Source organism: Micromys minutus, assembly GCF_963924665.1.
Source record: "Micromys minutus genome assembly, chromosome: 19".
NCBI lineage: Eukaryota > Metazoa > Chordata > Mammalia > Rodentia > Muridae > Micromys > Micromys minutus.
In genome coordinates, this window is record NC_137954.1 from 52,119,837 (window position 1) to 52,140,992 (window position 21,156).

General features: G+C 41.9%; 1 protein-coding gene across 1 annotated transcript in view; it reads left to right on the forward strand.

Annotated features, from left to right (window-relative positions):
- The window catches only part of MAN2A1 (mannosidase alpha class 2A member 1), a 159,576-nt gene extending 153,301 nt beyond the window's left edge, over positions 1-6,275 (forward strand). The window contains exons 21-22 of the mRNA XM_080932675.1: positions 3,686-3,796; positions 5,276-6,275. Of these exons, the coding sequence (XP_080788801.1) occupies positions 3,686-3,796; positions 5,276-5,428 (264 nt within the window). The 3' untranslated portion in view covers positions 5,429-6,275. The remainder of the gene's footprint in view (positions 1-3,685; positions 3,797-5,275) is intronic.
- The last annotated feature ends 14,881 nt before the right edge of the window (positions 6,276-21,156 follow it).

Here is a 21,156-nt window from a genome sequence, read left to right on the forward strand (position 1 = left end):
ACAGTGCAGAGCCAGGGAGGATTGGCAGGTGAATCAGACCTTCCATTTCAGAGTTCTGAGTTGGCTGTCTGGCTCTGTGTGCTGCCAGCATTCAGTGTGTAACAGTGGGAATCATCTGGATACTGTAACTCCTTCCCCACGGAGCCCTGTTGATGTAGATATTGGTGTCTAAGGGAGACCCACGGTTTGCACTGCCTGTGTGTCAGTTAACAGTTTCCCAGTAGATCTAACGAAGGCACTGTTTCTTTCTCCTGCTAGCTCTAAGTAGTGGCATCATGGTCACCTTTTCTTTCTGGTCCCCATCCTTGGCCACTCTATTATAAATTTCATCTGGTTGCCCTTGCTGATCATGGATAAAATAATTATGGGTTCAGAGACAGTGAGAGAGCAAGGGCTGGGCGTGTGGTGAGAGAGGCCAGGGGAGGGGTGGGCGTGTGGTGAGAGAGGCCAGGGGAGGGCTGGGTGTGCAGGGAGAGAGGCCAGGGGAGGGCTGGGTGTGCAGTGAGAGAGGCCAGGGGAGGGCTGGGCGTGCGGTGAGAGAGGCCAGGGGAGGGCTGGGTGTGCAGTGACAGAGGCCAGGGGAGAGCTGGGTGTGCAGTGAGAGAGGCCAGGGGAGGGCTGGGTGTGCAGTGAGAGAGGCCAGGGGAGGGCTGGGTGTGCAGTGAGAGAGGCCAGGGGAGGGCTGGGCGTGCGGTGAGAGTAGCGGTCACAGGTCGGTGGAGGAGGTTCTGGTTAAGTTCAGTGCTAGTGCTCAGGTTCTCTCGTGCCTGTGATCTTCAGAAACAGATTTTAACAAATGTACTCAACTTGATGATTCTGATTCTGTCTGTCTGGATAGCAGAGCCTAGACATTGAATAACAATTTGAATGATTACTTAATATAATTTATTTAAAATAGCTTAAAATAAAAATTTAAAAAATCCTTTCCTTTTGAGATTAGAAATTAATAGGTTATCTCCATTTAAAATAAGGGTTAGAGATTAAATTAACATAAAACACCCTAGTAGGTCTGTTTCTGAGTCCTGTTTATGGAATGAGAAGAAATTACTTGATTTTTTTTTTTAAGAATTACTGTTTTTGTTTCCGAAAGTTCCAAACGTGTGGGAATTATTCCATTAGTAGATGAGTGCATGTTTTTATATAGGCATATCTACATTTGCGCTGTCTGTGTTTGAAAAGTAATTCCATCCTCTGTGTTTGTAATGAGATGACAGATGCCTTAGGAGCCCGGTCACAGAGTGTGGTGTGAGCTAGCTCATTCCAGCTGCTGCTGCGAATGTGCCTATTAACTTTCTCACCTAACGTGCCTCATCACCCTCACTTCTGTAAGCTGCCTTCTCTTGATCATTCTGTCCTCACTTTTCTATCAGACACTTCATGTGAAGCTTCTTTAAGGGTTTGAAACCTGGGTAACATGAACACTGCCAGAGTATACTAAGCAGGAAATTCCAGGGCATCAAGAAAGAATAACTTTTTAAGGAAGATGCTGAAAGACATAGTTATTATACTAGTTACTTCCCAATTGCTGTCCTAAGACACCATGACCAAGGTAACATACACAAATAAAGCCTTTACTTGGGGCATGCTTGCAGTTTCAGAGCTTCAGTCCATCATCATGGCAAGAAGCATGGCAGCAGGCAGGCCAGCAGAGCACTGCGGGAGTAGCTGAGAGCCCACATTTTGAGACAACAACTAGGGGATGTAGAAAGGAAGGCAAACTAGAAATGGTGTGTAAACGTTAAAACCACCCTCTGTACACACCTTCTCCAATGAGGCCACACCTCCTAATCCTTTCCAAACAATTCTACCAATTCTTGAACATACATTCAAATATATGAGTCAGTGAAATCCCTGCAGTGCTTAGGGAACACAGATCATGAGTTAGAGCTCTGCAGGGTGGACCTGCAAATTACTCTTGCAACAGAGCAAGTCAAAGAGATGTGCCCAGCATCCGTCTTTACAGCTTTGAAAAATCCTATGTAGCCCACATTCTGTCAACTTACTCCATTGTTATTTATGTTGTGACATTCTCACTTAATTCCCACGTATTGCTCTGTTCTCTGTGTGATTTGTTTTTTTAAGGTTAACTGTGTTCTTGCAAATAGTTAACCAATCATTTCAAAGTCAGTGTCACTTCTAATGTGAAACTCTCTCTCTCTCTCCCTCTCCACTTGCTTACACCACTACCCTCTTCTTATAAATGGCACTTTGAGGTTTTTGTTTTTCCTTTTTTATAAGAATTGGTTGGTGCTTTATTGATCTCCCTAGCTTCTGAAAAGGTGAAAATTGAAGGTTAGGGTGGTCTTTGTTTTACATATCTAATAACAACTGCTCACCTTCCCTTAACATTCATTATCTTATCTTGTTGATCAACACCAAGAACTTTCACTGGGCATTTTAATGAGTGTCCTGAAAAATGAATCTTTACTGGTTACTTTCTTCTGTCTTAGGACTTGCAGTGAAGTGTGGGATTGTCTAAAGCCCTCGCTGCCGGAATACAATGAAGAGTGTTATGTGGGTTACTAAGTGTGTTTCTAAATGTCTAACTTCTTGAAGATTATGGACAGTTTAGAGAGTTTTCCTACACGGTGTTTAGCTGTGACTAAATGAATATCTTGGAAGTCCAATGAGGAGGACATGTGGCCTGTGCTGTTCTTGGAAAATCTGATCAGAGTTGGGCTCATCCCCTGCTGCCTCTCACTTAGTATGGAAATGAGAGGGGAGAAATACTGCTGGAAATTTTGTGGACTGTCCTCTTATCTTCTCTTATAAAGGTGTAGTGACAAGTGAATTAGGTAAGGTCCTGGGGGTGCTCAAACAGAGTCATGAGTGATCATCACTAGAACATGTAAGAGAATGCTTTGTGGTGTCAAAGTCAGGGTTTCTATTCCTGCACAAACATCATGACCAAGAAACAAGTTGGGGAGGAAAGGGTTTATTCAGCTTACACTTCCACATCGCTGTTTATCATCAAAGGAAGTCAGGACTGGAACCCAAGCAGGTCAGGAAACAGGAGCTGATGCAAAGGCCATGGAGGGATGTCACTTACTGGCTTGCTTCCCCTGGGTTGCTCAGCCTGCTTTCTTATAGAACCCAGGTCTACCAGCCCAGGGATGGCTCCACCCACAAGGGTCTGGGCCCTCCCCCTTGATCACTAGTAGGAAACTAATTGACATATCAAGTTAATAAATATGGTCAGGCATAACATACCTAATTTAATTTAAATGTCTCTTACATAAAAATAACGAAGAAACACATGAAAGATTAAAAACGTTAGTACAGCCCCCAAATGTAGTGTTTCACAGAGAAGCCCCTCTCTGTTAAGGCTGGTATTAACTCATCACATGACCAAATTGGGACTACATTTAGGTGTGTTTTATTCAATAATAAATGATTTTACTTGTGGATACTTTGGTAAAACAGTATTGATATTTGTCCAAAAAGAAGTCTAATTGTTTAAGGGTTATGGGGAAACAAAGGCATGTAGTTACATAACCAGGAAATTGAGGTAAGCTTACAGAATTTTGGAAGAATGAAAAGAATGGGCCAGTGAGTGGGGAACCTTTGAAGGGATGAATTAATAGTATCCCATTGTTGAATAAATGTGCAAGCACCAAAGAATGTGTGAGGTGCTATAAATAATCACTACAGTGTTTTCGTGATATACTGGTGTTCTCATTTTCAGATGGGCAAAGGTTATTCGGATGAGGCAGCCTTGGTCCTCCACAGGAAGGGGTTTGATTGCCAGTTCTCCAGCAGAGGCATAGGGCTGCCCTGTTCCACCACTCGGGGAAAGGTAAGTTAAGAGGCTATTTTTTTAGTCAAGACTGTATGCTTTATAATCCTCACTGCAGACAGTACAGTCTAGCCTTTCATTGCCTCAAACTCAGTTGTTCTCCTCGCCTGTGAGCCAGCTCGTTTCTCATTCCACAAGTCACTTGCTCTACCTGTAGTTAGTTCTGTCAGCTGCAGTCTGTACGCTTTTGAAGGCAATATCCCTGTCATTTCTTGGGTCTTCCATTTTGAGACTGCCAAGCTTGTTACACTTCTTGTCTTCATTTTGAACTCCTCTGGGCCATCTGTGCTCACATACCATGTAGCTTGGCCCTGGTCGTTTAAACCCGAATTCCACCAAGGCCAGGGCAGATTTAAAATACCAGAAGATGACTGTCCCAGTGATAATGTTACGGCATAAACATCAAAACCATGGTCAACGGAATAGCTGAACTGAATAATACCATGAGGCTGCTGTGCCGAGGTAATGTCAGGTGTGACATCTGGGGAAAATCAGTGCGTGCCTGTGTCTCCTGAGTAATCCAGATGTGTGTGTGTGAGTCATCACCGTGGAGCTAACGTAGCCTTTGAGTCCACACCCTGCTGGCTGGTTGCCTGTTCCTGATTTTTCTCCTCAAGGTCTTCTGGCAGTTCATCAGCATCTTTTTGGAAAGATGACCATCCAATCTCCTGCCTCAGAGTGAGCCAGGACTAACAAAGTAGTTAGCTGGTTGGTCTCTGCACATAGCTAGGTCTGTCCACCCAGCATCTTGGCAGAACCAACTTTCGGCAAGAACTTTACAGGTACACTGTAGCACAAATTTGAGCAATCTTGTTCCAACTCTACAGACTAGCACATGCTCCAAGGTCTGAGAAGAATGCTTACTTGATGGATTGTGCTCACCCCACTTTCCCTGTGTGTTTCCACTCTCGTACTAATGATCTGAATCTGCCTAGGAACCTTCTAGAATTAATGTATTAATTAAGATTTAAGAAAGATAATAGAGGAACACTTTAGGGTAACCTGGCAAGGTGATAAATATATTTTCCCAATGTACCCGTAGATTGAGACTGGTAATACAATGAGCCATTGTTATTGTGAAACTCTGTCTTATTTTTTAATTCTGTTGGCAAGGGGGAGAGGGGATTGGCTTATAACCATCATTATTATGGAGAAATATTGACCAGAGAATCTGATGATTTTCAAGTCCTTGGGACTGTTGGGATTTCTTGGTTTTTAGATGTCCACTCTCGTATTGAAAATGTCCTCAATTAAAACCAAAGGAAATGCAGAGAAGAGTGACTCACAGCCATGTGTTTGTGTTCAGGATGGTTTGTGTTCAGGAATGTAATGTCCTCTCTCCTTCATGTTCTCAAAAGGGAACTTCAGCGTATAAATATATTCCTTGCTGTACTTTTCTTAAATTGCTTTTATAGATGTCCTACTAATCTTCTCTCCGGGTTGATCTGAATCTGCAAATCTTGTCACTTGTTTTTTTAGATGTCGGTACCAAAACTTTTCAACAAGTTTGCTGTGGAAAGTCTCATCCGTTCCTCACTGTCCTTGATGCACTCACCTGCAGAGGCCCAGAACGTGAGTGAAGTCAGCCTGAGTCCCATGGAGATCAGCACATTCCGCATCCGCTTGAGGTGAACCTGACCTCAGATTTGAGTGGAAGCTCTGGCTTTGTTACCTTCCTTGATTTAACGTGCAATAACTAAGCACATTATTTTAGCTTCTGGCTACTGTGAGGACATGAATTCTGTGATTCTTTTTTTTTTTTTTTAACCAATCTCATAAGAAAAGAAGAAAAAGCCATCCTTTAAAAAAGATTTCTTTCTCTGAATTTGTCCCACGATACCATTATCAGTGTGACCTGAAGCAACAAAAATGAAGAAATGCTGAGCAACAAGCCCTCAACAGATTGTGTCTCAGGTTAAATGCTAACTCGGTATGTTTGCATTGAGGGTTGTTAAAGAGACTCTCTACAAGTATTGCTATCTCTGATCATGTTTTATTAAAAAGAAATACCCATTTGACCTAAGTAGAAAGCAAAATCAGGTAGTATAGGTAACAGCTTAATGGCCAAAATAGTTGTAATCATTAATCATTGATACAAATTTGAATATTTTTGTGTGTTGAAATATGTGGAAAAGTGTAATCCCTCAACCTTTATGATAAATGTAGTTGGTTTTCACACTCTTCTCCAATGAACCTCTTGACTACCCTTTCCTACCCACACATTTTAAACAGTGTGGTTATTTTAGTCATTTGCCAGTAGAAAAAGGTGTATTTTCATTACTTGACAACGTGGGATGGGTGCAATTTATTCCATTGTCACTGAAACAGAAGAAGCAATTCCATTTTAGGTACCACAAGGTGTCTTTCTATACAGATCATTTGGATACAGGTGTTTCAAGGTGGGGTTTTCTATTTTTAAATTACCATATCAGAAATAAATGTGCCTTATTTTTTTTATAAGTCTTGTTAAATCTTATTACTGTCCATATTACTGTTTGGGAGGTGGGATATTGGGAGGGTAGGGTAGGGGGTGGGGACTTTCTATGACACATATGTTATGTCATTTTTTTTGCTTGATAATGCTGGCCACATTCTGATCTGTGTCATTAAATTTGTGATGGTGTTACTCTAAATATTTTGACTATTTGAATGTACTGAGATGTCATAAAAACAAAACAAGAAAGAAAAATATAGTTAATTAAAATATGCTGCTGCCAAGGAAACTGCAAGTTGAAGCAAGGATTTTGTAACACACAAGATCCAAATACTGCTTGCATTCCACAGTAGTTAAACCATGTTAAAGAGAGAATGCTTTAAAAATAGACTATTTTAAAATCTGCTGTGTATAGCTCATCTCCATGTTCCTTACTAAAGAATATGTTCCAGATGTGTGCGTGGTAAGCTCAGCCTGTTACTCTAGCCCACGCACCATCACAGGACTGTGAAGTTCACTTGAGATCATTGTTTCTTTAGTAGAATAATAGTATTTAATTTCAGTATAGAAAGGATTCTCTGACTATATACACTGCTGAAAAATTCTCCTCAGTGTCTTAACCTAGTTTAGTATTATTTGACTTAAACTTCCATTTACCTCTTGTCATTCCAATACATTACAGAGAAAAGCATTTCTGCCTCACTGTTTATTCTGATAGTCAAATGGACTCTTTGTCAAGATGCAGCTCCTACATTCACTGCTCTGTGGAGTTTATAAAATCCTTTGCCTATAATCATTAAAGAAATACCAGAGTTGACAGGAATGTTGCAAGGGTGTAATTTCGTGCAATAAGCATGTGCCGTACATTCCCTTCCTCACTTGTTGGGGAACAAGCAACTAAAATACAGCAAAACCACTTCCTTCTGTAGATCTCTGCAGATGCTGGCTAGGATTGCCACGTGCAAATCCCAGGAATATGATCTATATTCTTGTTGTATCTAAGTGTGTACCTTCCTGTGGACGTTCACTGTGCTCTGTGGTTAAGTGGCTGTGCTTAATCACTACAGAAGTTCTGATGAGGCCAAATGAAACAAGAGGCTCACATAAGTAATAATAATAATAATGATGATGATGAAACAGCAGACACAGAGGGCTCGCCCTGTGTTCTTGCCACCAGCTACTTACTCACAGGTGAAGCAGAAATTCTATCTAACCAGAAAGTTTCTGCTTTTTGAAGTTATTTTCACATTACGAACATCGGGGAAATGAAGAGAGGGTGGTTTTTGCTTTGGTTATGGTCATGAACTAATTAAGCAATTGAGTTTCTCTGGCACACATGGACAGCCAGCCACACTTCAGATGTGACGTCAGGGGTCTGTTTGGTTGGGCTTGTCCTACCTGTTACCCCAGATGCTCATGGACCAGGATTGTCCTACCTGTCACCCCAGATGCTCATGGACCAGGATTGTCTTGCTACTCTCTCCCCACTTGCTGAAAGTTTAATTTAGAGGTGCATGGTTCAAATAGCAGCATTCTAAAATTATTGATTTAAACAAAATGCTGGATGATGTTATAAAACATTGTAATTCTCTTCCTGTGTCTTTGTTTTTCTTGTGCTGAAATGTTTTCATGGTCCTCTGTCTAGGAGAAAATGTTTACTTTTCGTTTGATTATTTTGCTCATTGAAATCAACAGGTTTTGATATTTTTCTCTTGGAAGATTTTTATAACTTTTTGGGAATATGTAATATAAGATCTCTAATAAAATATAATCTTATCCTGCACAATGTCTCCTTGAGTAATTCTTAATCCTATTTGCAAACAGATATATTAACACATTAATAACCAAGAAGAGTAAAGTGGGGGCTAGGAGTAGCTGTTCTTGGTTCTGTCGTGAACAGGTAGCAGATGAATACTAGTCAGTCTCACATCTGTCAGGAACACCTTTGGATTGGAGTCTAGAGACCTTTTAGGCAGTAGGATCCGTGGATCCATCTTCAGCCAGGTAAAAGGAAGACTTTGGTCAGATTCTATATATGGAAAAAACAGGGCAGAACAGGAAATGGGGGCAAATCAGCACACGGAGCTAAGGAGTTTCTTGCAAATTGATCCAGAAAATAAAGCTGGTAGTAAGAGAGAGTTCTAGATAATGCTGCTGCCCTACCCAGGTGAATGCACAGCTGTGGGGGCTGCGGAATTCCTTCCAAAACCTCTAGTGTGAGGTTTTCCAGGTTCAGACTTTATCTCTTGGCTTGGCCTTTCACTGTATCCTCATTCTCAGACTGTCCATCGGTTGCCTACATGGCCACCAGTCGATCCAGATGTTACAGAGAGCTTGGTAGAAAGAGTTCTGTATCTCCTTGTTTGTAGTACGTCTTACCGTTTGTGTCATGGGCTGTCTTTAGTGCACATGCCAATGACTGCACTGATGATCTAGAGGTAAGAAGCTGGAGAGCTACATGGGAAAGTGGATGGTCCCACATAAAATCAGGATCCATGGCTATGACAAAGGCATCTGGAAGATGAGCATGTGTGAATGGGAGTTGGCATTTCAATGTCAGACAGGCAAAGTATATCAAACGCATTGCTGAGGAACTCTAGATTTAGATGGGAATACTAAAGGAAGCCGAGAGTATCTACCTCATTTGACTTTAAGAAAAGATTTCATAGGAGAAACAATCTTGTAAATTGTAAAGGATTAATCTGGACAAGGGAAAACTCTGCACATGTCCGACGCGGTAGCCTCTGGCCTTGTGTGGTGCCTGGGTATTTCAAACCTAACAGGTGCCCGTTTTGCTGAGAAACACAGCAGGGGCTCTTCTTCTGGAGCACGTGCGAGCGTGAACGAGAAGAAGGAAAAGCATGGTCACCATGTGGGTGTCCCTTACCCAGCAAGAACTCTTCTTCAGGTCACGTTCTTGATTTGCTTTTCTTTCCAAGTTCAACATCTAATAGGTTGGACTTGCCCAAAATGCGAGGTCTGCATCTTGTTAGTTCTGTAATGCTTTGCAGGTTGAGCACAGGAGTCCTGGAATTACTTATTCAATAAGTAAACAACAGGCTTGGCCCACAGAAATGTTGAGAAGCAAAAAAATTGATAAAGAATAGAAGACTGAAAGTTCCTTAGCATTTTGTTTGTTGTTTGCTTATGGTGTTCTGCTTGAAACCCTCAGGGTATTTCCAGGCCACAATGAACATGAAAGTTTTTGAAGCTGGGCTTCTAACTCTTCCAAGGTTGTGCTTTCATGGAACATGCTGTGTCTGCCATCTTCTTTTGTGATGAAACCCTGGTTTTATTTAAGTATCATGGACTTCAGGGATTGGACCATGTTGTTCTGAATTGGTCTAACTCCATTCCTGGGCCATTTGTTTTTTTTTAAGACTTGACATATTGCCCACTGCAGCTAATGAGCTGTCAGAGGAAGTTAACGGAAGGCGTGTGAGTGGTCTTGTCCCTGTCTTAAAAGTGACCATCTTCCTTCCATGGGACAGGATCAAAGTCAGTGCTGTGGGAGAACCAGTTGTGAGGCTGTCTGCAACCCTGTGAGCACAAGCCACTGAGTGAACTAGCTCCAGACCTGTCCTTGTGAAATGACAAACCACCACATTACCTTCAAGTCACTCCAGTTTAATGGTGTGTCACATGCTTGTATAAGCTGACACCCTGAGCATCAGCTCTGCCCCACAGCAAACCTCCATAGACCTGCCTCGCTGAGTGTTCGTCCTGGCCGTGTTCCCAGCTGTGCGAATGTGGGTTGTCATGCTGACTCTACTGCTGCCGACAGCCTTTCACATTCTCTTCACAACATTTAATAAAACAGATTAATTCATTCATTATGTTCCGGGGAGGATTTTTTTCTCAATTGTACAGTCAAGAAGGAATTTTTAAATTGCCAAATAAGCAACAATGTGAGTACAAACAAGTCCTTGGCGGTTGAAAGGCTGATTTGATGTATATACCCAGAGAACTTTTGGGCTCACATGTAAGATTGGACCAGCTCCGAAGGCATAAAATGAACCTTCCCAATGATAACCAGGAAACTCAGGCAGAGCAGGGAGGAAGATGAGGCAAGGCTTGGAAGCAGTGAGTCAGTAGTGGCTAGCTTCTTTGAAGTCTCTCACCCTTAAATATCCACAGACATTTTCTGAATAGACCGTATCATTGAAAGGTCAGCCATGAGTTTCTGAATCTGCAAGTAAGGCAGGCATTAGAGCCATGGTACTGGATGACAGGATTGATTTTTGTGGGCCCTGGTATTCTTCATGTCCGTGGTCTGCATTGTGTTATAGTTGTGTTTACTTGTTCATGTGTTTGATTTAATTCATAGCAGAGATGAGAGGTTTATTTTCTAGTCCAAGATCTATAAGGCAGGGTTAGTGAGGGCAGTGTGTCCCTAGTGTCTAAGTGTGTCATGCTTCACTAGTGTAAAGGTATCTGTCTTTGGTTGGCTTTCCACATCTGGTCTAAAGTTGGGGATTGACTCTTGTTTGGTGTTCTGCAGCAGAAGACTCAGCACGTGCCTCTGTGCCTTACCTTGTGTCTTACATCTTTCTAAGTGTATTACATATTTTTTTAATTTAACTTACCTCCCCTTTAAAAAAGATTTATTCAGTTTATGTAAGTATGCTGTACACTGTCTTAAGACACATCCGAAGAGGGTGTCAGATTTCATTACAGTTGGTTGTGAGCCACCATGTGGTTGCTGGGAATTGAACTCAGGACCTCTGGAAGAGCAGCCAGTGCTCCTAACTGCTGAGCCATCTCTCCAGTCCCTAAATGTATTTTCTAAGTGAGGTGAATACTATTTTGAAATGTAAAATTTAAGTAAATTCTTCAACTTCATTTTTACAGAACTTATGGGGTATTTTTAATCAAGTCTGAAGGTAGCCACTTTTAGTTTTTTGGGCTTTGGTTTTATCATAATGTCTATTAATAAATATTAGCTAAGTGTTCGATTCAACTAAGAGACCTATGTCGAGCTCTGGGAAGCTCCTCTCTAAAGTAAGAAGTCTGGCAGAATTAAGGTGCCCTGAGATGAGAGAGCAAGAGGATCAAATTAGCACAAATGACAGATGCCCTGGGACTTCAGAAGAAGGTGGTATGGACTGAGCCTAAAGGGTGAGTGTGTCCCCAGGGAGGATTGAAAAGAGCAGAGGGTTGACAACTGCAGCACAAAGCCTGATCGCTCTGCTCTGGTGGGAGTTCTAGGAAGAACAACTGAAAAGAGGTCAGACAGGAGGTTTTGACGAAAGAATCTTTGTTCTCCCGATCTAGACGTTCCAGTCTATGGATGGAACCAAGTGGTAGTGTGTGTGTGTGTGTGTGTGTGTGTGTGTGTGTGTGTGTGTGTGTGTGTGTTAATACAGGTTTAAAAATATTAAGCATATGAGAAGAAATATGTCTGTATGTAGTTTCCAGAAACCTTTAGGTTGGCTACATTTAATCTATTGTAAAGGAAAGGACTGGATGTCTAATTTGTTTATGTTTTTTTTTAATTATAGCCATGTCATGATTCATTAAGACAATTATGAAATTTAAATGCCTTGTGCGCAAGTCTGTTGACTCCAGAACCCTGTAATAAAATAATACAATGAATATGTATTCACTCTGTTAGCAGAATAATAAAATATAAGTTTGGGCAGAGCGGTATTATTATGGGATATTAAAAGTAACCCTATTCATTAGTCTACAGTAAATCTACTTTAGGGCTATCTACAGAGTTTAATTTGTCAACCATAAAGGTAGGACTATTTGCCACAAAGACAGAACATTAAAACATTAATAAGATAGGTTTGGAACTAGTTTTAGCTTCGATGGTGAGCTATATATTTTAATGTTCTCTAGAACCAAGTCAAAATTCAGTCTGTTGGGCTTGTGCCATTGAACTGTTGTTAGAAGGATAAGGTTGTTCAACTCAGAAAAACTCCACTACATAAAGACTGGGCCACCATCTCCTAAATTCACCCTGTTTAGATGATATGAAGTTTGAGAGTTTTCTAGAGTGTTTTATCAGAGACACAGATACTTATTCTTGATGCTTTAACATGTACAGGAAAGCAAATCCCTTTTGTGCACACAATTTAAATTAAAGAAAATGAAGGGACCAGAGCAACAGTGGCAAACATGGCCGGTCTTGAAGATGCTGTGCCTCGTTCACTAAAATGTTAGAAACGACTGATGAAAATGAACTGAATTAGTATTTTTTAAAATAATCTATTTTGGCACCTGGTATCAAGGAGCCAGGATATTGTCTAAAGTTGAAAATTTCCCAGAGTTTCAAACAGAAGGCAAATTGCTTGTCTCAGCCAACAGTGGGAGTGTAGAAGGTGACACTGCCTCTCTCTTGTCTGACAATGAAGTTAGAAAGCAGTGTGTTAACCTGACACAAACTGAGTGACCAGCACAGGAGAAATTTGAAATGATGAATTGTCTCCATTAGACTGGTCTGTGGGCATCTTGTGTAGTTTGTTTCTAATGATTGAGAGAGTCCACCCCTTCACCCCTTCACCCCCTACACCCCCTACATCCCCTCTACCCCCTCCACCCCTCCATTCCTCCATTCCCTCCACCTCCTCCATCCCCTCCAACCCCTCCACCCCCTCCATCTCCTCCATCCCCTCCACCCCCATCACTCACTCCATCCCTCCACCCCCTCCACCCATCCATTCCATCCACCCCTCTACCCCCTCAACCCTCTCCATTCCCTCCATTCCTTCCACCCCCTCCATCCCCTCTATCCCCTCCATCCCCTACACCCCCTCCATCACCTCCACCCCCTCCATACCCTCCATCCCCTTCACTCCCTCCACCCCTTCACCCCCTCCATCCCCTCCACCCCTTGACTCCCTCTAACCCCTCCACCCCCTCCACCCCCTCCACCCCCTCCATCCCCTCCATCCCCTCCACCCCTTCCACACCCTCCACCTCTTTACTTCCTCCACCCGCTCCATCCCCTCCACCCCCTCCACCCCCTCCATCCCCTCCATCCCCTCTCCCCCCCTCCACCCCCAGGACAGATGGTCCTGGGTTGTATAAGAAAGCAAGCTGAGCAAGCCTCAGGTAGCTAGCTGGTGAACAGCCTTCCTTCCTGGATCAGCTTTAATACCCGAGAAGCTGGGGGTCACATATCCTGTATATCAGATATTTACATTAAGAGTCATGACTCGCAAAATCGTAGTTATGAACTATCAACACAACAATGTTTTGGTTGGCGGTAAGCACATGAGGAAGTGAGAAGAGGGGCAGCATCATAGGGAGGGAGCTCTACTTAAGATGAAGCAAACACTTTCCTCTTCAAGTTTTTTTTTTTTTTTTTTTTTTGCTTTTTTGTTATTGTTGTTTTGTTTTGTTTTTTTAGTTTATGGTGTTTATCTCAGATACAGGAGGCAAACTAGGGAGCTGGAGTGGTGGCCGGGGGACAATAAGAGAAAGAAGATATCTAACAATTTCTTTGGCTCCCTTCCTCCTTCAGAAGGCATGGAAGTGAAATGCTTGCACTGACACACAGGAGCTAGCATGAATTCTGACATGGTGGACATTGTAACCTGTCTCCTGCCCTCCACCTTCACAGTGGCACTGCAATGTGACATTGCTGTCACCCTCATTTTACAGAACAGATGAGACAGAATTCCAACTGTTTAATGCAGCGGTCTGCAAACCCTAGCCAGAGCTACCTGGACTGTTCTTACAAATGAACTGGGTTGTGTGGCATTGGAAGGAAGAGGAGCTGGGCATAACCTCTTAGTGTACAGCAGAGGACGGCTGTTTACTGGACCTTACACTGCAGAAGGAAAGGAAGTTTGCTGTGGCAGTAACAGAAGGAACACAGGATTGATGTCTGCTGGTCTGGATTTTAGTCTTAATGACACTAGACATTCCTGTGGGACCTTGTAGGACACTACCTCCTAGGAAATCGTCCCCCTACCTTGGTCTAATTAAAGCCACACTGCTAAGTTTCAAAATCAGGTTTTCTAGTCACTTTTTCTGAATTGGAAAGAGTTCCTTCAGCAGATGAAGTAAAATGAATTTTAACTGGTTCCCCCATGACAACACTTACAGCTATTTCCAAATAACCTTTTGAAGTCTCTGTGTCTTGGTTGGACACCTTTGGGTGTCTAGGGTTGGGAATAGAATTATCTTAATGCAAAACCTTACTTTTGTTTTCCTTATTTTTGTAAATGCCAGGGATTTCTTCCCCTGAAACAACCTAAATCTGAAAAACTATGTTCTTGAAGCTTTCTCTGGGAATGCTGAAGGCAGAATATGAAGGCGCCATGAAACATTCAGAAGGGGTTGAGTAAAACAGCTGTTCCCAACTGAGTCCACCCTGAAAGCCCATGAACACCATGGTTCAGACCAACTAGATCAGTGACAGTGTCCTGATCTAGCTGCAAGTTAGGGGCTGCCAAGCTGAAGCCATAGAGTAGTGACCCTAAATTCTCCAGAGGAGCTGGGCTGACACTGTTGGAACCAGAGGAGGGTGCAACAAGTTTCTGGTGTGTTAACCAGTCAGTTGGTGGCCCTTCAGGACAACAGCATTTTAATCTTTCATCCTGCTTGTCTCCTGTGATAAACTCTGTGACCCTGTGACCTGCCAGAGAAGGAAGAGCTACGTGAGGCACTATGAAAATCCCAGACACACGCATGCCAAGATCACAGTGGTGCTCAGAACCACAGGGACCTTCCAAGTAGGCTCAGGACACCCCGAGACCAACTTTTCAGGAGTGCGGGAGGCCAACCCAAGAGAAGACCTGGGTGAATCATGCTTATAGCTCCCCCACCCCAAGAGTGTAACACGCAGAGACAAATCGTAGCATGTGGCTCAGCTTTGCTGGTAACTCGTCAGCACAGCTGTGCTGTTTAGTGTATCCCTGGAAGGAACATGTGAGCTGTTTTAAGGATTCATCTCTGTTGCCCGAGATACCACGCTTCTCAGATACCCTGAGTAAATTCTCCCGGAGATGACATCATGGGGTGTTGTCCTTAATTCCCATATATGGTTTTTATGCGCCAGGAGCTTTTTAACTCTCAGATGCAGATGACGCCCAGCTGCGTCACAGAAACCATGAAGCACGTCAGGTCTGCGTGGTGATGGAGCCTTCCAAGTTTTGCGGCATAAAGCCGGAGAGCTAAGAAAGAAGCCAGGCTGAATCCGAAGCCTCCACGATCCAGTGCACTACTCATTGGCTCAACCTGTAAAGACTGGCCGACCCAGCAGCGACCGGCCATGTGGGGAAGTGCTCCTGAAACCCGCCATGTGGGGAAGTGCTCCTACATGAATACAGTAAGGAGCGAAGCCAGAAAAGAGGAAAAACAGACAGAGACCCATCACATAGCAAAATGAGCCAGTGCCACATGACTCCAACCGAGGCTATGATGATAACTACATTTGATACTATTGTAAAGGGCTAAGTAAGGCACTAATTAGAAAAACTAAACAGTATCTGTCCTAAACAGGTGAAAATTGATTTGTACACTAAAGATGCAATTGCATAGCCAAGGCTGTATAAATTTTTTTTTCCGCTTGAGAATAACCTTGGCATAAACCTGAGCAATACAAAGAAATATCAACTGATTTGATTATAAGAACTAAAATAACATTGTCAGAGATTCTACACAATCAAAAGAAAGTGAGTAAGTATTTTCAGCATGTGTCATTAGTTTATTTACCATTCACGTGTGGTACACCAGCTATAAGACAGAAGCTGTAGTCACCGCTGGGACCAAAATGAGAATTAGTAATCTGGACCTCAACAAGCTTGACCTGCTGAGTAAGGGGCCACGTGGAACAAGTGCTTCAGAATACGATGAGTATTAGAGGTCACATCTAGTTGTCATAGCAACATACAAATGTGGAAAGTAAATGAGACTTGACCTCTGTCTTGTAAAATGAACTTATTAAAATCAATGAGACAGATGATAACATAGGTAAGCTAACTGAAAAAAAAGTGTGTATATATACATACATACATATATATATATATGTATGTATGTGTGTGTGTGTGTGTGTGTGTGTGTGTATGGGAGATTCCCAGATTAAAAATGTAGGTCACCAATCAACATGTTATTATCTCCATGAGTAATCAAAGGTATGCAAATTAAACCAAAATAATACATTTACCCTCTAACTTACCAAATAATAAAATAAGCCGTAATAAGTTACTAATGCTAATAGCAGGGAATTAGAGGCTTTCACAGACTTTGATAAGACTTTATAATATTGAAAAATCTGATAATTATGTCTTAATATTTATAACTTTATAATCCATGTTTTTATTCAGTGTTGTAAACTTAACTGTTTTGTTCTTCCAAATCTCATGTGAGGGAGACTGACTTACAATGCGACATTTAAAGAGGAACAGCCATGGTCATGGGGCCCTTGTGACTAGCGGTACAAGCAGTCATTAAATGCCGATAACTCATGTTTAGGGGTGGGGCTTTTGGTATTTCCACCCCTTTGTTGGTATGTGAACTGGTGCTGTTACTGTTCTGATTTAGACTGTCCCACTGTTGGTATTTCACAGATGCAACTTCTCTATCCTGTATGGAAGACACGATTTCACAGCAAATGTTCTGGTCATTCCACACTAAGTAGTCAGCCCCAAACCATAGACGTCTTAGCAACACTTGGTGGACTCAGCAGGTTGCACTTATAATTCATATGTATACATAAATGTGAGCACATGTATATATGTAACAATGGTAATCAAATGCAAAGGGATGGAGAAAGATGTCAGGGGGAAAGTACAGGCTGAATTTTTTTTCAGGCTGAATTTTGAAGACACAGTACTCAAGAGTGTTAAAAATGATTATATTTTAGATTAAATACTATACAATTTACAAAGATAAATAATATATTGAGCTAAGTATATTGAAATTTTGGAAGGGAGAGATACCCAAAAGATTTCACCCTTTCTTTCTTCCTATACCTCTAAAACCTCTATCAATCTGGGGAACCAGGAAGCAACTGAAAGACAGGAAGAAGCCCTTACTGAGGACTGACAGCACACGTGTTCATCTAGCTCCCTAGTCTCCAGAGCTGTAAAAACACACTTTATTGTTTCAGGCTCCAGACTATGGTACTTCGTTATGAAGACCTTATCTGACACAGTGTGTGTGTGTGTGTGTGTGTGTGTGTGTGTGTGTGTGTGTGTGTGTGTGTATGCATTTAAAAGAAGTTAATAGAAGAAGAAAAACCATGTGAATATAACAACATACATCAAAACTATATATCAGAGCTTAGCAAGCCATGGACCATGACCAAGTCCAGCCCACTGCCTAATTTTGAATATCAAGTATAATTAGAATACAGCCATATTCATTTTTAAATTTATTATTTCAAGTTGTTTTTATTGTCACTACAATATAATTGAATAATTGCAACAGAGACCTTCTGTTTGCATAAGCCTGAAATATTTATTGTCTGATCCTTCATAGGAAGTTTGCCAGCCCTTCCTCTGAACAGTAGATTAAAATTACAAACAATTGGAATATTTATGCATTTTATTTGTCTAAAATTATTGTATATCCATAATGCAGAACATTATGCAGCAATTGATAAAGTAGATTATATATAAAGACATGTAAATGTTTGTTAAGGGATTTGGGCAGATGAGAATCCTAGCTCAATATGTATAGCATAATCCATTTAGGTGAGCACTATGTATACAGATGCGCATTGATGTATGCTTCCATTTACTAATTACAGCCAGTGAATTCTGATATTAATCACATTAATGGAAAAACATTGAAACTTGCCATTTGTGATCATTTCCTAACCATTTGATTAAGCAATAATCAGAAAAGTAAATCAGAAACAGGACGGCAGCTTTTTCTAGAAAACTCAGGAGACACAGAATGAAGTGATGAACGCCTAGAGGTGATGATTAGCCACCACGGATTTCTGACATCTGCATGGTTGGTGAGGTTGGGGTTTTTCTGCCATGACATGTGGTCTGATAGAAATAGGACTTCTCTGACAAAATGGTTAGATTGAAGTAAGACATGACAGGGTATAAACCATAACTCTGTCCTTTCACAAGCTAGTTTGTTAGATGCCAAACAAATCATTTTCACTCTTGAAATTGTACTTCATGCTTAAAATGAGAGTTCAAGTCTTTAGCTTTCTGAGTTTGTGTACTTTATGTCCTCTGAAGTGGCCACTGTAGATTGTAGATGGCCACAGAAGGTTGGCACCTGTACTGCCACCCGTAGATTCCATAGCTGGGTGTCTTCGTGGAGACATGATCCAGGCTGCTGACCTGGAAGTCAGTTTTGACATCTCTGATCTTCCTGTCCTCAGCCACACAGTCCAGAAAGAAAGTGTTTTTCTCCAGCACAGTCAGTAACAGCACCTTCAGCCTGGATGGATGTCCATCGCTATGGTAACTAACACCATCTCCTGGATGGATGTCCATTTCTATGGTAACCAACACCATCTCCAGGATGGATGTACTTCACTATGGTAACCAACACTATATCCTGGGTGGATATTCATCACTATGGACACCATCTCCTGGATGGATTTCCATTGCTATATTAACCAACATCATCTCCTGGGTGGATATTCATCACTATGGTAACAAACACCATCTTCCTGCTTCTGGCTCAGTGCCTGTGCTCCATTTTCTTCTTTAATCCAGAGTCAGGCTCAGACCTGTGGCCCCAACTCACAAGTTGTTTTTTTCTTTTTCTTAAAGAATAGATAAATTATAGCAAATGGTAATTATGCACGATCTGTTTTCCCCTCAAAGTAAGCTATCATCATGACCCATTTTTTTAAATGTCTAACTAAATATTGCAGCTCCTTCCCATAACAACACAAGTTTTTGATGAAAATCCGTGGAAGAGGTTGTGGTAATTTTTTTAATGCTCATCAATTTTTACAATACTCCTTTAAAATTACCTTTTTTACCTAATGGGTTTCATTATGACATCTTTGTGTGTGTGTGTGTGTGTGTGTGTGTGTGAAATATATGATACATATGTGTGTTTGTATATGTATGTGTATGTGTATATGATGTTTACTTTGTCCTGCCCCACCCCCTACACCATTGATCTCCCCAATTCTCTTTCTCCCCTCTTGCTGGAGATCCCTTGTGTCCCATATGGAAGCATCACCTGTCAATAAAAGCTGATGGTCTATTAGCTAAAGGCAGGCAATAGGGGGTGAAAGTCCCAGTAGAGTCAGGCACAGGGAGAGATTTGTCCCATTGAGGAGACAGATGCATGAAACTGAGGATTGGTAATCAGCCACGTGGCACTCTTAGAATGGAATAAATGAGTCAATTAAGTTAGGAGCTAGCTAGTCAGGGATTGAGCCAAATCTAGTGGCCTAGACATTTATTCATAAATAGTAAGTTACTGAGTCATTTTAGGAACTGGAGGCAGAAGTGGAAAAGCCCACAAGTACATTGGACCTCTTCCTCCTCCCATTGGGTCTCCCTTATGTTTTCACACCACATGCACTCCATTACCATCTCTTACCTTTGCTTATACCTCTTCCTTCCTCTCACTGTTTCGTGTAACGCCCCGATGCCTAGGCATTCCCATGAGTAACCTCAGGAGCCGCCACAGCTCTTGGAATGCTTGCAGTAGATCTGCCGGTCTGTGGGTTCCCGGCTTTTGAACAAGTGTGTGACACAAGTGAGGAATGGGGAACATTCTGGACTGCCAGACTGAAACTGAGCTGTGACGAATTGGTACTGTCTGTGTCGTTCGTTTCCTACAAGGAATCATCTGCCCTCACTGCACGGAGTTCTAGTGTATTTCCCTTTAATGCCCTGTATGCAGGCTGCTGGGGCCATAGTGGCTGCAGGAGATACAGAGGAAGCGCAGCTCAGCTGTATGGTTGTAGGCAGCTTACTATTTATTGCACTACATGTAACTGTTGCTTTTCAATAAATCCTTCTCTTAGCGACGAGTCTCCCAGAGGCAGACCTATCTGGAGCACTATTTTACAGGAAAATATTTTTTTGTGGGCAGTAAGTGGACATTTTCATTCCCAGAAATCATTTGTTGTTGGCTCTGCACTTTTTAAATCAATAGTCTTCTTCATTTCTTCATGGAGGTTAGAGAAGAAAGTCATCTTTTGGCTGTCAGTGCAAAACTGTATTTTTAAACTGTTCACTGTGGGTCCATGGTATTGCTTTCAGGCTTTGCTGAGAAAGGAAAAGGTGTTGTTTTGTTCTGGTAAAATCTCTTTTACAAATCAAATGTGAGCCCAGGGAATCTAGCTTACTACATTTTATTATAAGCCCTAGCATGCAGTCAGGGTTGCTAGGTGCTGCAGGGAATATAACCATACAAATGGACCTGGGAAAGCTCTTTGCATTTTGGAGTGGCTGGTAAAAGGAGGAAGAAGAGGATACAAGTCATCAGACATAGATGGCCCAACTCCGTGGCTTCCTGGTATTGAAACCATGAAGATATGATAGAAGCCTATTCGACAACAACAGCTTCTTTCTGACACATGTCCAGACCCCCATGGTTGGCATGACAGCATGTGTAACATGTAAAGGCATGGATTATCTGGAGGGCTGATGGCTGGTTCTTAGTCTCTTCATATCCTGTATGATGCTGTATCTCTGGGGAAAATGGAAGATAAAAGAAGCAGTGAGGTAGAGAAGACCTAAGCAAAGGATGTGGGTGTGTTCTTACAGCCTCAGGCATGTTCTTACAGCATAGGATAGCCAGCATGAGGAATTAAAAGGACAAACCATACTTCTGTGGGTGCCAATGCTGCTCCCTTGGCACTGGACCAAACCAACGATGCAGTATTAAAAACTGACAAGGTTCCAGAAAACAATGTATAACCATGAAGATGCTTTATTGTGTATCACAGGGGAAGCATATATAAATACATCTTTATGCCAATATAGGAAGAGTAAGATGAAAGGAGGCAGAATAATACATAGGAAGAAATTAA